Source organism: Trichechus manatus, unplaced genomic scaffold (genome assembly GCF_000243295.1).
Source record: "Trichechus manatus latirostris isolate Lorelei unplaced genomic scaffold, TriManLat1.0 scaffold00005, whole genome shotgun sequence".
NCBI lineage: Eukaryota > Metazoa > Chordata > Mammalia > Sirenia > Trichechidae > Trichechus > Trichechus manatus.
The window spans coordinates 24,174,358-24,191,089 of record NW_004443941.1 but is presented as its reverse complement, the minus strand read 5'-3'; the positions used below and the strand labels follow the sequence as shown (position 1 = coordinate 24,191,089).

The window sequence follows — 16,732 nt, the reverse complement described above, 5'->3', positions numbered from 1 at the left end:
CTATCGCACTTGTACAAAAATGTGTATGTATTAAATTACTTTCCACTTGAAAGAACATTTTCCTAAATGTTTGGAAGATGATCAAATTTTAACTGGAGGACTTGTTTTCTTCCATCAGGTGTGGGGGAGATGTGGCTTCCTGGTATGAGAGGCAACAGTTGATTCTAATAGCAGAACAAAACAAAAATAAGAAAGTAAATAGAAAACAATTCCCATTTGTGCAGTTTGATTTAAAGGTGTTAAAAATAATACATACGGTACAGAGATGTCCAAAGACATCAATTTTAAAATAAAGCAGGTTTACCCTTCCAAAAATTGTGATCTTCTGATATGTGAATATTAGGTTTTATTACTTATTCCAGGATTTTCATGGACATACTACGATTTATTTCAATACACTCATTTCTGAATAGCTAGTCAGTTTTAAAAAGATAAATGCCTGCCAACTATGAAACAATAATTCCAGGAGTCTAAATTCTGTCCATCTCAAATTTCTAATAATAGCTACGATAGAGAACAGCAAATATTTAAAAACCACTTACCTATCAACTTCAAACAATATTTAGTCTTAAGAAAATTATTAGTCATCAACCCAGAGATCTAGAAGCTGGGATCTAGGTAGAAATTCAAACTTACAAGGTAAAAACTATACCGAATGTAGAGACCTTTCCTCCAACTATTTGGTTTATTTTCTGATATGGTGGAATGCCTAGGAAAGAGGTGCATCCTCAGAAAGGAAACAACCTGAAAGGCATCCCTGTCTTTCTCTTGGCCTTGCTCTCTGGGAACTTCACCTGGAGGAGGGAGATGGTTAGGCATGGTCTCATGGGTGGGTGCTATCGTGGGGTCTATATGTAAGGTGGATAGGATGCATCTTATTGAGTAAGGAGAACATGACACCATCTTTGCAAACTAGATCACCAAAGTGCATGGTGCTCCTTGGGCTTCTTTCCTTCTGCTGTCCCTGGGTCTTTTGGAAGGCCTTGTGTAGAGCTTCTGGTTTGTATCAGCTGGGCTCCAGGCTATTAAGGAAAGGGTACCGTGTGTGGACTGGGGTATTAAAGAGAGAGCAGCATTCCCCCCTCCCCAAGGCCAGTGTGCTAAGAGATCTCCAAGTGGAAAGTGAATCAGGGGAGCCAAGAGGGAGGGTGTGGCAGCACCACTGTCCACTCTCCTTGTGGAGATTCGCCCTCCATGGCCAACACATCTCCACGGAGTTCTGCCTTCCAAGGCCCAAAGTGGGGACTCTTGTGAGATAGTTTTTAAGGGATGGGTGTTTTACACACAATTCATGGTGTTTTTCAAATTGCTTCACCAGACTTATTTGAACAAACCTAAATCGTTCATTATTCGAGCAAGCTGCATTGGGCTTGACTTGCAAACACTTAACATGACTTACAGTATAAGGTAAAATGGCCTATGTAATAAGAATCTGGATCCCCAGTGATTTTGGACACACAGAGATAATCTTAACATTTCATCTTATTGATTGGTTTGATTTTTCTCCTCCAACAAGCTTCTATTATAACTATTAAGAAGTTTAAAAAAAAAAAAAGGCTACTTTCTTCCTTTTGTAGATACACCAATGAGAAGAAAAAGGCCAAAAAGCAGGCTGAAGGTGAAAGATTAAGAAAATGTTAAATGTGACGACTGTCGGTTTCTGATAAATTGACAACTACCCTCCTGGATTATTAAGCAATGCTCATCCGTTTGTTTATTCATTTGAATGATATTTATTGAGTGCCTTCTGTGTGTCAGATATTGTTTTAAGTGTTGGGGATACATGGTGGGAAAAAAACTCAACAAACCTGCTTTCATGGAGTTTATGTTTTAACTTTTTCAAAGCTTTGTGAAACCAAAGTAGTCATCTAATGAACTGTAGAATCAGTACTTCTCATGATCTTCACAATACTATTCTGCAATACTGGCACATTTTAGGACACAATTGGTTCTCAGATGTCTGGGTTTCATCCCTTTATATCCTAGAAAAGGCGGACTTAGGTGCCAGTCATTTGGTGAAAAGATAGATGAGTCACGTTTCGTTTATTACATCTCTGGAGGTTACATAAAGATAGTGGGATTCCACTGGGAGGCTGCTAAAATTCAGCCCTGTTGTCATCGGTCCCATTTCATCGTATGAAGCTGTGCTTTGGGTACACAATCTGGCAAGTATGCCCAATTCAGTGTAGCAAAGGAGTGGTGCAATAATTTGGTTCCAGTGCATTTGGAATAAGATTTTGCAACCATCTGGATATTTTCGTAATTCTTTAGTTTTATTACATCAAACATCAATATTTAGTAAGATAAATAAGAACATTTAAACCAATACTATGAAAAGGTCTTGGTGTCCACCTCATCTCTCTTTGAAAGGGAGAGAAGGGAAAAAAGGAATAAAGAGTCATTTTATGGGACTTTAACTTTCGAACAGAGGTACCTGCTGCCGTCTTCTGCTTCTTCCCTCGTTACGGGCTTTTCTTTTCATTTGGTCCTCTCGAAAAGAATCAAAGTAGGGGCTCTCCAAGAGTTGGGCACAGGTTAATCTGTCATCTGGATTCATCTTTAGGCACCCCTTTGGAAGAATAGAAAAGCAAAGGAGATATTAAGAGAGAGGTCTATTTTGTTACTATGTCCAAAAACTTGAGCAATATGAGCTTAGAAAATCTTCGTTTGTATAGTATTAGGTACCAGGAACTTGTTAATAGCTAGAAGTGCTCTTCTTTTGCCACTTCACAGTCCTTTGAGAGTAGAACTGATGAATATTTAATACCTCTGGAAGTGGCGGATGTACAGATCAGGTGTTTACACCAAGGACATCTCTTTATTACTAGTCAAAGCAAATAGTTTGTAGTACTCTTCAAAGTGAGGTCCCTAGATTAGCAGCATCAGCACAGCTTGGGAACTTGTTAGAAAGGCAAATTCATGGGCCCTACCCCAGACCTACTGAAACAGAAGCTCTGGGGCGGGGCCCAGCAATCTGTGTTGAGCGAGCCCTCCAAGGATATGATGCCTACTCAGGTTTGAGAAGCACCAGAGGTGGCAAAAGGATGGAGCATAAGTCCCAGTAATGAGAAAGAATCTAAAATCTAGAACGGTGACAACTGGAATATATATTCATAGAAGCACAACTAGCAGCAAAAAGGAGAAAGTGGCATTACGGCCCTTTATATTAGAGGACATCACAAGCCTCATACTCTACCCCGGAAAGTGGGAAGGACTATGGTAGTGGTGGTCCCGACCCACAGAAATATTCTCTGTGAAGCCCTGCTGCTCTTTGGCCAGTCCCCAGTGGGACTTTTCCCATCAATACAGACAGATTACTACAGGTCCACAAAGAATTGGAGCAGCTTTAGAACACCCAGGCGAAGAAGACCTGAAATCTCTCGCTCTGTCTCCATAAGCTACCATCTATCTGTCAGTTTGTTGTACTGCAGTGATTTGTGTGTTGCTATGATGCTGGAAGCTGTGCCACCAGCATTTCAAATACCAGCAAGGTCACCCATGGTGGACAGGTTTCAGCAGAGTTTCCAGACTAAGAAAGACTAGGAAGAAAGGCCTGGTGATCTACTTCCAAAAATTATCGAATGAAAACCCTATGGATCACAACAGAATGTCATTTGATATAGTTTTGGAAAATGAGCCCCCTAGGTTGGAAGGCATTCAAAATGCACAGTGGCTGTAACCATGGACTTGAGCACACCAATGATCGTGAAGATGGTACAGGACTGGGCAACATTTTGTTCTGTTGTACACGGGAATATCATGAGTCAGAGCTGACTCTCCAGCAGCTAACAACAACATGTGCATTAAGGGAGAAATAAGGCTCATGGACAAAACAACTTTGTTTGGGGGCCCTCAGGTGTCAAGGCAATTGCTTTCCCTGAGGCGGCTCCAGCCGTGGGCTGCCCTGTAGCGTCTGTCCCTCCCAAATCCAAGCTGACTTCAGATCTGTGAGATCCCTGAGAACTCTGCCTGCCTCTAAGCAGACTCACCTGCTCTTTGGCGATGTAGCTGATTAGTCCTGTTCTTCAAGAAATAACCCTGTTTAGCATAACTGCACTCACCTGCCCCTCCACATCTAATATCTGCTGCAAGCATATCACCCCCTAATTAATGACTCAGGCCATATATGAACTCCTGATGCTGGGGGTGGGGGTTCAGTCTCCTCAAACCTCAATACTGTCAGGGTTAGACTCAGGGCAGAAGGACTATTTTTAGTGCAAACTGAAGTAGTCTCTAATTCTTCATCACTTCACATTATCATTCCACTGAAGTGGCTCTTGGTATAAACAGCTATGAGTGCTATTCAGGGATGGATGCCTACCAGGTCATCTATACTGTACAATTTCACATTTTTTCACCACATCAAAGATTCTGCTGGCATCTATCTCTCCCCCAACCCCACAGCACCTGCCTATAGAATCAAAGCCTCTTGTCAAATTTACAAGCCCTGACAGGTGGATGACCCAGTAAGCAAGGTAAGCATGGGCTTACTTGTGCTTACTTACTAATCTGCAGTGAACAATTTCACGTGGGTTTCACTACAGATTATCTGGTAAGCAAGGTAAGCACCGAGCTTACCTTGCCCATTGGATAATCTTCCCCTGGCTCTACTTCCATAACCTTAAATCCAATAGGTATTTTGAGTTTTCATCTCAATAGTATTAGATACAACTGACCACATCTTCCTTCTTGAAACTCTCTCTTCGGCATCTTGATAACTCAACTTCCTTCTTCTTACCTCCTGGGCCACTCTTCTTCAAACCAGGCTTCACTAGTTTACCTTCTTCTCCACAATGATTATATGAATCCTCAAGGCTCCGTCCTAGGTCCCCCTTTCTTTTAATCTCTTCTCAGTTTCTAACCAATCTCATTGATGCCCATGGCTTCAATTATCAAGGTTTTCCAGGGACTTCCACAGATGTATTTCTAGTCCAGATCTCCCCTCTGAACTCGACCCACATATACAACTGCCTACTTAACATCTCTGCTTAGTCCGAAGGGCACCTCATCCTTGACATTCTCCTCTACTTCACTCCCCACATCTAAATCATAAACAGTCATATTGGTTTTACTGTCAAATATATCTTAAATTCAATCACTTCCTTGTCTGGGCTTCCCATCTATTGAAATCTAGTCCATCACTGAATACTTATGGGTTTTTATTTTAAATAACATTTTTAGATCCCAAGAAGAGGCTGGTAATGCTGAGCACTTCAAGGGGGCTTCCTGACAGTGAGGTGCTCCTAACCTGAGAGAGGTCTAGAAGGTGAGGGGAGAGAAATTGTAACCGCAAAGCTGAGGTCAGCTTTTTTCTTGAAACTTCAAATTTCACAGAACAATCTTTAATACAATTTCTAATAGTCTACAGGCATCTTCTTGATGACCTGATCAAACTGATAAAGTAAAAGAATTATCATAACTATGGAAACAAATGAGTAACAAAGACGAGGCCCGCAGTCTCACTTTAAGTCTAATGAAGAGAACCAAAAAGACCTGTCATACATTGGCCACTGCATGCCACCACTATCCTTGGTACTGTCACTGGCCAACACTTCACCCACTTGAGCAGTTGCCTACATAGATTACGACTCAGTGCCATGGGTAGCCATCTGTTATGGTAGCTGGTATTTATTTGTTGTTAAAGATGTTTCAATTACAGTTAATGAAAGAGAGCCTTCTTTTCTCCAACATGGGGCAGGAGTCTAGGCGATAGGGTGTGGCCCAAGTTACAGCACAATCTTTGACCCACTTAGAGAATGCTTAGGTCTCAGTTCAATACTCATGGGTCTAAACTGAATATTTGAGTAACAGATCTAGCACCATCCAAAGTCTTGGGCAGGTGAATAGGGCACTTCACCTCTGGAGACGAGGACAGGGGGCTTGTCCTATACCTCTTCATGCCCTGGAGTTGCCTTCCAGGAGGCTTTCTCTCTGATTAGTTCGAGAAGTAACCACAGGAAGGCTCCAGTAAATAGTAGGTGGGTCAGAACAAGCTGTTAAGAACAAGGTCAGGGAATTACACTTCCCGGAGAGGACCTTCACAGTGTTGGGTGAAGGCAGGTCAGAGCAGTGAGCCAGAGTAGATGGTAGCTGAGGTCAGGTGGAGCAGTGGAAAGGGGAGTCTGAGGGCACAGAGGGTTCAGCTTCTGAGTCCCGGAGGATTCAGACTGAAGCAATCCAGCACCCTGGATAGCACCAGGCAGAGACTAGCACAAAGGCTGGTCAACAAAGGTGCTCCAGTTGGCACCATCTTCTAGATCAGATGAGTTTCCAACTGGGCTGCTTATCATAATAACCTGAGGGGATGTTTAAAGATACAGATTCCAAGGCCCCACTCATAGAGATTCTGAGATTCTGCTTCTGTAAATCTAAGGTTAGACAGGTTACTGGAATCCATATTTTAAGAAGCTCCCAGGTCATTCTAATGAGCAGCCATGTTTGGAAATGACTGCTATAGATACAACTTAACTGATTATTAAAGGTAGATAACCTCAATAGTATCACCATCCCCATTTCCCTAAAAGCTTTCAGTATCCACATTGGATTGAAGGGCCACAACTTCTAGTATGGCCCCAGTGGGTCAAGAATGACTGGCAGGCTGGTGGTCATAGGTGAGTTGGATCTGGTGCAGGAGCTGGGTCTGATGTCTGCATGACTCTGACTTTTCTGGATCTTCTAGTAATTTTAATGTATACATTAGAAATAGTACTGCTTAAACCATTGAGGTTCCTTTACCTGTAATTATTTTATTGTTCCTTATCATTTTCAATGACTGTATCCTCCTTGGTAGTATTTGCCCTACTGTCCACCTCTCCTACAGTTACCAATCATTACAACTTGCAATCAATAATGGTTATAATTGATTCTGAAGTACCTTCATGAAATTCAAAGCCACGAGATGAGCACCTAAGAACTTTTCCTCAAGAGTTTCCTGGAATACAATGTAAAGAATTTCAATGTTACATCACAACAATGCAATGTATACTTTTGACTGCATTAGTAATAAGAACACTTTAGAGAAAGGATTCCTAGTAGGTTAGATAATTCCTTTTAACATTTTTTTAAAATCATTTTTTATACATAAATTTATGCTATAGTGTAAAGGTCTGAAAGACATAAAACTGGAGTTATTTTCTAAATTTCAAGTGTCTTGCAATTGATGCTGGGTACATGTGAGTCCCAATGTACCCATGCAAAATCCCACAACAGTACTATAATGTGCACATTATCTACTTACAGAGATGCTTTGAGAATTAATGAGACTATGTTGAACTACATGCATAAGAGTGCTACAGAAAGCAACAGAATGATAAACACGCAACTCAGAAAAGAATAAAGGGAAAGAGATTGAGGATGAGCAAATGGGGAGGTGGAAGCTTCCAAGACAATGGCAACATTCTACTTCTATACCTGTGCAGTGAGCACATGGAAGTGTGTTGTATTTTATTCTTAAACACGTTATATAAATATTCTTTTGTAATTTAACCTTTAACCTTGTATTCTATTCAGCCTTTAAAAAATATAATAAAAATAAAATCAAGGTATTACATTAAATAATAGATTTTAAATGAACAGAGTATCTAGAGATAGTTGGCGCCATTTGAACCTCAGATTGTTCACACGTGTCATAAATCATGATCTAGCATCACATATTTTTTTCCCCCATCCCTGCACTACTCAGCTCCAACACAGTTTGTGTGAGAACGCACGCCTCTCCCGGCAGTCCTTTCTTTCTACAGGTAGATCTCTACAGGTAGACCATATGGAGTTTTGAACGGCATAGCCCAAACTTAGTAACACAGACAGGAAATCAATGTCTACAGAGAGTAAGAGAGCCAAGTAGTCATTGATACATCCCAAAACAAAGGCAAAGACCACAGCAAGAGCACAGAGATGATCATTGTGACTTGGAGTTTAATGAATACAATGAGGAACATTCTGCAGAATGACTTTCTTTGCGAAAATATAAATTGTGAAGAAAAGCCTTTTGTTGATTGGAGCTTTGTTGCAAAAGGTGAGAAAAAAAAGGATTTTTTTCCAAAATAAAGCACTACAGTAAGTACTATTTATGAAAAAAAAAAATTATTTAAGAGAAAGTTATCCTAGTGCTTTGACCAAAAGGATCAAGGTATTGATGTAAAGAACTAAATATATTTTCCCTTCAGATTTAACATTGAATGTGTCTTTGAATAGACAGGACAAGTAAATTTTGAAGCATTCATCTGGTTCATTTTTATGTAGTTTTATATAGTTTCTTTGATCTGTATTAGTATGTCAAAAGGAAAACAGGAGCCAGAAGCACAAATATTAAAAAGCAAACAATTACCCCTTTACAGAAAGTAAGCAACACAACAATAAAATATCCAAAATAGAGCGGTTTACCATGTCTTCTGGTTCGGGTATACTGATGCCGTGGAAAAATTGGTTACTTTTAAAGATCGATTGATGTCTTGGGATTAGTTTTCCTGTAAAGTACAAACCACATAACTCACGATAAATCCAGTAAAAATAATACAGTGTTTAAATGAGCCACTTCTAGTGTCTAGGTATGAAAGAAACATTGAGCCTGAGTGCTCCCTCCAGATTTGGGAGCAATGGGTCACTGCAAAAACACACCTTCTCAGGTAAAGGCATTTACCCCATCCATACAACGCTCTTTACCATATGTGGTTTAGTCTGTATTCAGCCGCTGTCAAAAGGTGAGGTGAGAAAACAATCTAAGGGCTTCACACACATCTCATTTAATCTCATAACCACCTCAGAACAGTAGGTGCTATTTTTAATCTCCACTGAACAGATGAGGAAAATGAGGCTCAGAGAGGTTTGATTAACTTGTCAAAGGTGACTCAGTGACAGATCCAGGATTCAAATTCAGGTCTAGCCAAAGTTCACTGGAAGTGTCCATAACCATTTTAGGAAAACAATCAGACAAACAATAAATAGTTAAGGTGTGGCCCACAGTGAAACTCTACCACACATTTTTCATGCTGCAGAATTCGCTAGAAGAATGTGTTGGAGCCACGTGGGAACGGAGTCAGGCTGCAGTAATTCTCTGGCCCAACAGCCGTGCTGGCAGGAGAGTTAATGGGAAGGAATTAATGAATACTCACCTTGTGTGTAGAGATATCACTTTCTTTGCATCCATGCTGCTGACATGAACAACTGCTAACCTTTTGGGTTATATTCTCTTCTAAGCAGGTGGAGGCAGACAACACTGCAGAGGATGCTGACACATGATGAAAGCTCATGGAAGAGACCCCTTGAGTCCTGTTCCTATTCTGCATTTAACTGGCTGTGACTTCAGGCCAGTCGTGGATGCTCCCTGAGCCACAGTTTCCTCATTTGTAAAATAGGCACAGTTAAAAATGTTTTAACGCCTTTAACAGATCTTCCTTAAGACCGAAAGAGATGTGCATGAAAGTAATTCGTAAATTCTGAAGTACTATACAAAGGAGAAGTGTTAATATTATCTTCAACTCCGGCAGCCACTCCTAATCAGGAAGTACAATCAGACTCCTAACCTCTAGGGCAGGGGTCTGAAACAATGGCCTGTGGGCCAAATCTGGCTCAGTGCCTGTTTTTGTATGGCCTACGACCTAAGAATGATTTTTACATTTTTAAGTGGTTAAATAAAGATCAAAGGAATAATATTTTGTGACATGTGAAAATTACACAAAATACAAATTTCAGAGTCCATAAAGTTTTATTGGAACACAGCCACGCTCATTTGTTTAAGTATCGTCTATGGTTGCTTTGGAAACCCTGGTGGCATAGTGGTTAAGTGCTATGGCTGCTAACCAAAAGGTCGGCAGTTTGAATCCACCAAGGCGCTCCTTGGAAACTACGGTGCAGTTCTACTCTGTGGTATAGGGTTGCTACGAGTTGGAATCAACTCGATGGCAACAGGTTTTTTTTTTTTTTTTTTTTGTTATGGCTGCTTCTGCACTGCAACAGCAGAGCTGAGTACTTGCAACAGAGACTGTATGGTTGCAAAACTTAAAACAGTTACCAACTGGCCCTTTACGGAAAACGTTTGCTGGCCCTTGCCCTACAGTAAAGGAGGGAAAACCCTCTTTTACCGGGAACAGAAATTGTATTGGATCAAATCTCTCCTAAACTAAGCTCTAGGCAGCTGACAAATATCCCTACTCTGTCTTAACCCAATGTAGAAAGTAAATGCAGTTATTTCATGGCTAATGGATTTTACTTGAAAAGGCATCTGAAAATTCCTCACTGAGAGGAGTTAATGGCTCTGCATATTGAGAAAGGATTGGGCTTTGGCTACAACCTGGAACTCAGAGCAGCCATCCTGAGTAGCGCTTTGGAGAGGCAAGAAAACTCTTGTTTTGCATCAAAACAACATACCATTACTACAACAATTTAGCAACTCTGTAAGCCATAAAGTGCAATTCATACCTAGTGTTCTGATTATCAGGTAAAGCTGGTCCACATCCGATTTTCCAGGCCAGAGGGGTTGGCCTGTTAGGAGCTCTGCAAAAACACAGCCGGTGGCCCACACGTCGACCGAAGAACCATACTGAGTATCTCCCACAAGCAGCTCAGGAGCTCGGTACCATCTGGTAGCAACATAATCGGTGTAGGCATCTCCTGGAACTGCAAATGCACCACATCTGCTGAGCCACACTCTGCCACCAGGTGAGCCAGGAGCAGGTCAGGCATTCAGGCAGGCTGCAAGAGCTCCCAGGGGCTGTGATACTCCCAACCATTAATGCAGGGAGGCCCTCAGCAAACAGTTACTGAGATAGGTAACTAGGTAACATCTACATAATCCCGAACATCTAGGGGGGAAATGAGAATTTCTGTGGTGTGACTTCAAGTCTAAACAGCTCTTGTTTAAGTCTACATTATTAACAGCAAGGTGCTGGACAACTGCGCTAAACTAATTTTCCTATCCAAATTTGTTACTAAGGACTCATTAAGAAAGAGACCTCAATTTGACTTCTTATGCTGTAAGTCATGCGTGGTGTGCTACAGGCCGATGACAGAGGGCTGGGGGCAACCTCACTGCCCCACCCGGCCCCACAGGTATGGACTGCCTAGGGCCCAGTGGATGGAAGCCAATCCCACAGTCCTCACATGATGTGAAGGGGCTGGAGGCCAGCTTACTCCGCTGTGGCTGAAGGCAGGCTGCTAAGATTTCATCGGCTTTTAACTGGCAAGAGTCAGGTTTCATAGATGGACTTTACAAATGCCTGACAGAGGAAGAGTGGTTGGTAAGCCAGTCGGCTTGCAGAGATGGGGTAACAGGCAGTTCTCCCAGCAAAGAGAGGCTTTAGGTAGCCTGCATGACCCTGCCACAAGGCAGCTGGGAAAATAGGAGCTGTAGCTCCGATGAAAGAAGCAGGGAGGGGACTGGCCTTTAGTCACCCAAAGCTCTTTTATACAATTATGTATATTTTTAATTATAAAAATTAATAAATGCCATTATAGGAAATCTGGAAAACAGAGAATAAGGAAATAACAATCACTGACAATTCTCACTACTCACAGGTTAAGTAAGGTGTTTTATTTTTGGAAACTTTTTTTCCACCATAAAAATCATACATGCTCACTGTAAGGAATATGAAAAATATAATCAACTAAAAGAAGGACAATGAACTCATACTTTGTGTTAATCTTCTGGTGTATTCCTTTCTGGTCTTTTTTTTTTTTAAATAGCATAACTTTTGAAGTCCCTTTGGTCATATTGTACATACCATTTTGTGTCCTCTTTTTTTCATTTAATGATACACATTTATTATGTTATTGGAGTCCCTGGGTGGCACAAATGATTATCAGTAAACAAAAGGGTGGCAGTTCAAACCCACCCAGAGGCACCTCGGGAGAGAGGTCTGGCAATCTGTTTCCTAAGGTCACGGCCTTGAAAACCCTATGGGGCAGTTCTACTCTGCACACTCGGGGTCACCATGAGTCGGAACTGACTCAATGGTAACGAGCAACAACCATGTTAGTATAAACTCTTTCTAAACTTGAGTTTACTGACTACATAACAGCTTACCAAGTGCATGTGCCACGATTTACTTTTACCTTCCCCAGTTTTTCCAATATCTTGCCATTATAAATAGCACCAGATTGAAAATCTGCATGAAGCAGTTTTTTCTTTTTTTTTTTTTCTGTATTCAGGATTACTTCTTTAGAATGTATTTCTATAAACGGAATTACTAGCTGAGAGGTATAAACATTATACATATATTTAATTATAAAAATAATTCATTATTTTTTATAGAAAACACAAAACAGCATAAAGAAAATAAAAATCACCTGCTATCCAGATAGAAGCCATGCTAATGTTTTGGTGGGTTTGCTTTCCTACCAGGCTTTTATTAATATCACACACACATAACTGGGATCTGGTTGTATGTGCAGTTTGATATACTTTTTTTTACTTAGCCCTACATTGTGAGCCTGACCATTTTCACATGCTATTAAAATTCCTCAAAAATATAAATTTTCAAGTATGATATTAAATCAGATATATTCTCTATCCATTTCCTTATTTCTGAACATTTAGGTTTTTTCCAATTCTTTTCCAGTAATGTACTATTCTACAATGAACATCACTGTGTATTATTTGGTATGAAAGGTTCAAAGGGCACTTTTTAAAAGTTTTTGATACATATTAACAAACTGCTTTCCCAAGGATTTGTTCCAAACTGTGTTCCCACTAAAAACAATCCTGTGAATTTTGAGTAGTTAACTGTTTTAAAGATCTTTGCCAGCTTTGATGAGTGACAAGTAGTATTTTAATTTGCATTTCTTTGACATCAGTTAGGAGGAAGATTATTTCCTGTTTATTAGCTTTTTCTTCTCTGAATTGTCTGTTAACATCTTGCTAATAGTCCTACTCAGAGGCTTAGTGTTTCTTACCAATTTACGTAAGCTCTTTTACATCAAACTATTAATTATCAATTTTGAAATATTCTCTCTCTTACTTGTTATAAAATTTTATTATCTCTGTGTGTATCTATATTGTCTACCGCAAATATATTTTAGAGGAGTTTTTTTGTGGTTAAATCTATTGAGCCTGTAGCTTTACTCGTGACCCCCGCCTTTTGCCTTTCTTACTGTAGAAGACCGACAGTGATCCCAGCAATCACCCAACCCAGTATTTATGACCCGAGCCACAGCTCACAGCTTGCGGAGTTTTTAGGCAACACAAACAAGTTGGCTGTGTTTTACACTGTTGTTATGAGGTGTCGTAGAGTCCATTTTGACTCACAGCAACCCCATGTGACAGAGCAGAACTGTCCCATAGGGTTTTCTGGCTGTAATCCTTACCGGAAGGAGCCCTGGTGGAGCAGTGGTTAAGAGCTCGACTGCTAACCAAAAGTTGGCAGTTGGAATCCACCAGGCGCTCCTTGGAAACCCTATGGGGCAGTTCTACTGTCCTACAGAGTTGCTGTAAGTCAGAATCGACTGGATGGCAACAGGTTTGGTTTTTTTGATCGGCTCCTGTGAAGATCGTCAGTTCTTTCTCCCACAGAGCCACTGGGTGGGTTTGAACCACCAACCTGACGGTTAGCAGCTGAGTGCTTACCTATTGTGCCACCAGGGCTCCTGTCTTACAGTACAGCTTTGTTTATAACAAATATCATGGCAGAAGGTATCGTTATTGAAACTGCCACAGTGGATTCACCGTTAAGTGACTTTTGGAAGGATTTGTGCAATGAAAATTTCTAAGACAGAAGATCCTGATTTTGAACTTAGTTCTAAGGTTCTCATTCAGAGAAGAATGACTATGTTTACTACAGGAAAACTCAGCAAGAAAGCAAGAATGCATATTCATGGGAAATTTTAATGGATTTATATTTTCAGAAGCATCGTCAGTTTAAAAAGGCTTACCAGTCCATGAAGAAAAATCCCCAAAAGGATCATTTATGAGGTAGCTTTTATATGAAATGTTTCTTTTATGTTTTTAATGTCTGTAATGGCATATATTTGTAGGCTTTTTCTTATTTTTTATGACTAACTTGGGTATTTTTGTAGTACAAAATGGATTTCCAGGAAAAAAAAAATAATGACATTGTATCTAAAGGATGTACTGGATGACTATTATCCACTTACCTCCTAAGGTGAGGGTCATCTGTATTCCAGTAATTTTTTTCTATGTATTTCTTGTACAGTTGAGATCATACTATACACTTAAGTTTTAGTTTTCCTTTCTTCCCCTTACCACGTCTTAAACGTTTTCCCATGTCACTGAATACTCTGTTAAATATCACTTCGGCTGGTCACCTAACATTTCGTGATATGGATGTAGTATTACTTGCTTGACAGTCCTCCAGTGTTTGTCCGTGTCTCTTTTCAGTTACATGGCACAGGGAGCAATTTTCATTACAATCCTACCATCTTACACCACAAAGACAGGAACCTTAGAAAGCCTTTATCAGTCATGTCACCTGTGCTGGGGTTATACTGGGATGCTATTGCAATGTGTCTATGCTAATATATGTTTTTGCCTGCTGCAGAATGCTAGATTTCAGGGAGAAATGAGTATTTGTTCCCTTTCCCTTCAGTTCCTCCCTCCCTGGGATGATGGTAGCACTGTCTCTGACTCCCCTCTCTTTAATTTTCAGCTCCATAAAGTTTTCCAGCTACTCTAGCCCACATTAATATCTCCCTCCAGGGAACTGTCTGCACCTTTGCTTTAGTACTTTATCGCCAATGATCTTAGTATTATTCTTTGTCTCTTCTACTTCAGATTAGAAGTGCATACAGAGCAGAAATGCATTTTATAATTCTTTTCCTCCCCTACAGGATAAAGCACATAAATGCGAGGTCCAATAAATTCTAGCTGGACTTAGTAGAGTCAAAGTGCAAACTAATGTATGGACTGAAAGGCTAAAGTGAGATTTTCCATTCTGAAGAACAACAATATACCATTTAGTATACATTTATTATCTAAAAGTAAAAATTCAAACCGTATCATTTCATAATCATCTGAATTGGGCAAAGTTAAGGTAAAAAGTTGCTACTTACTCAGAATTCGTGCAAACCCAAAGTCACAGATCTTGATTATTCCTTGCTTAGTTATCAGAATATTTTCAGGTTTTACATCTCTGTGAATACACTGTAAGGTAATTTTTGATTATTTCTCTGGGCTATCAAAAAGACAATGCTTAGTAAACATCAACTATTAATTCTACATGATGGATAAACAGTCTATGAGATTAATTTACAAATATGGGGTTTCCTTCATTTTTCTAATAGAACGATAATTGGAAATTTTGCATTTGTAAATCCTGTCATACCAAAAGGAATAAACAAATAGCAAAATGTTACTGTGTTAGTGAAGAAATTAAAATTACAATTATTGGACATGAGAACTGTGTCTAATTTTATTTTATTTTTTTGAGAAGGGAGAATCGTACAGTTATTTCTTTCACTTTTCACTGGGCCCTATTTAGACTATAAGAGGTAAAACCCTAAATGAGATGAGACTCAGTGTTAACCTCTATTAAGAAGAACTGTTGTCACCCAAGAGCCACACAATTCAGCTGGATAAGTACTGCAGATTTGAGAAACTGGAAAAACATTTGAATGACAACAAAAAACAAAACTCACTTAAAATTAGAGCGGTCATATGATTTATCATACAAATCAGGACACTTTCAAAGGGGCAAGGGAGCTCTATTAATTACTATGATGGGGCAACAGGCACGGACCAGAACGTCCCGAGTAAGCTGGGCTGTAGTCACCTTACTTGTCAGAGATAGCAAAGCATTCAGCATCATGGGATGAGTACCCCTTAGCTTTCCTAACAAGGTGCTAACCTGGAATGATTAAATCACAGCCCTTCTGAGCTGTCCCCACAGCCCTGTTCGAATCCCTCCCGGTAGAGCTGGGCATCACTGTGAGGCAGTCTTACCTCAGAGAAGCTCCTGTTATTCTCTTATGCACAGCATACCTTACAACATGCTGCAACATCATAATTACCCTAAATGAAGCAGAAGCTCCAGGCTGGCCATGAGAGGGTAAAGGGGCACGGAGGCAGAGGGCTGAGAGGGTGCCTACAGAAACGGTTATTCCATGTGGTGGGAGGACTCAGGCCCTACTCAGGCCCTACTCTTGAGAACTTTCCTTTTCCAGTTTAGTCACCCCCAAAAAGAAGCAAAAAGTGATATTGATCTTAACAACCCGGCCCTCATGTAGAGTCCTGTACTTTTCAAAGCCCTGTCACATGAATTGCTTCATTCTTACAACTATCCCGTGCTCGCAGGTGGCCCTCGCAGAATCTGCGGGTTAAAGTCTAACAATAATTAGCTTCTTGGCCGCACTTCTCGGAATGCTGTCGATTCCTCTAAGTACCCCTGTCGAGCTGACAATTTTGAAATAATTCCTCTTTGTTTCAATAATAGCTATCTAAGAAGGAAAAAAAGCAGCCTGAACCCTAAGTTCATTTTAGGTCACAAAAATGGCACTGTAACAGAAGTCTGTTCTCATTTAGTCTCAATTACTGTCAACTACAAAATTGCTGTTTTGTGATTTGGACACCCACCACTTAGGAGAATTTATTAGGCTCCCAATAGTCCTAAGGCCTTAGGTATCAATTTAAAAAAAAAACCACACTGTTGAACACAAACCAACACACCATTAGTTTTCGTATCATCCACCTTTTTAAGCAACACATTTATGGAACTTGGACTAACATCCTGAGTTATATTCACTTAATTAAATCACCCTGTGATTTAATTAGAACAAGGTTATGCCC

At 40.2% G+C, this 16,732-nt stretch overlaps 1 protein-coding gene across 1 annotated transcript in view; it reads right to left on the bottom strand.

Annotated features, from left to right (window-relative positions):
- CDKL4 (cyclin dependent kinase like 4) overlaps positions 1–16,732 on the bottom strand; it is a 42,727-nt gene continuing 25,995 nt past the window's right edge. The window contains exons 4-9 of the mRNA XM_012556791.2: positions 15,001–15,091; positions 10,417–10,614; positions 8,383–8,465; positions 6,875–6,931; positions 2,435–2,569; positions 1–164 (exon numbers count right to left, since the gene is read on the bottom strand). Of these exons, the coding sequence (XP_012412245.1) occupies positions 63–164; positions 2,435–2,569; positions 6,875–6,931; positions 8,383–8,465; positions 10,417–10,614; positions 15,001–15,091 (666 nt within the window). The 3' untranslated portion in view covers positions 1–62. The remainder of the gene's footprint in view (positions 165–2,434; positions 2,570–6,874; positions 6,932–8,382; positions 8,466–10,416; positions 10,615–15,000; positions 15,092–16,732) is intronic.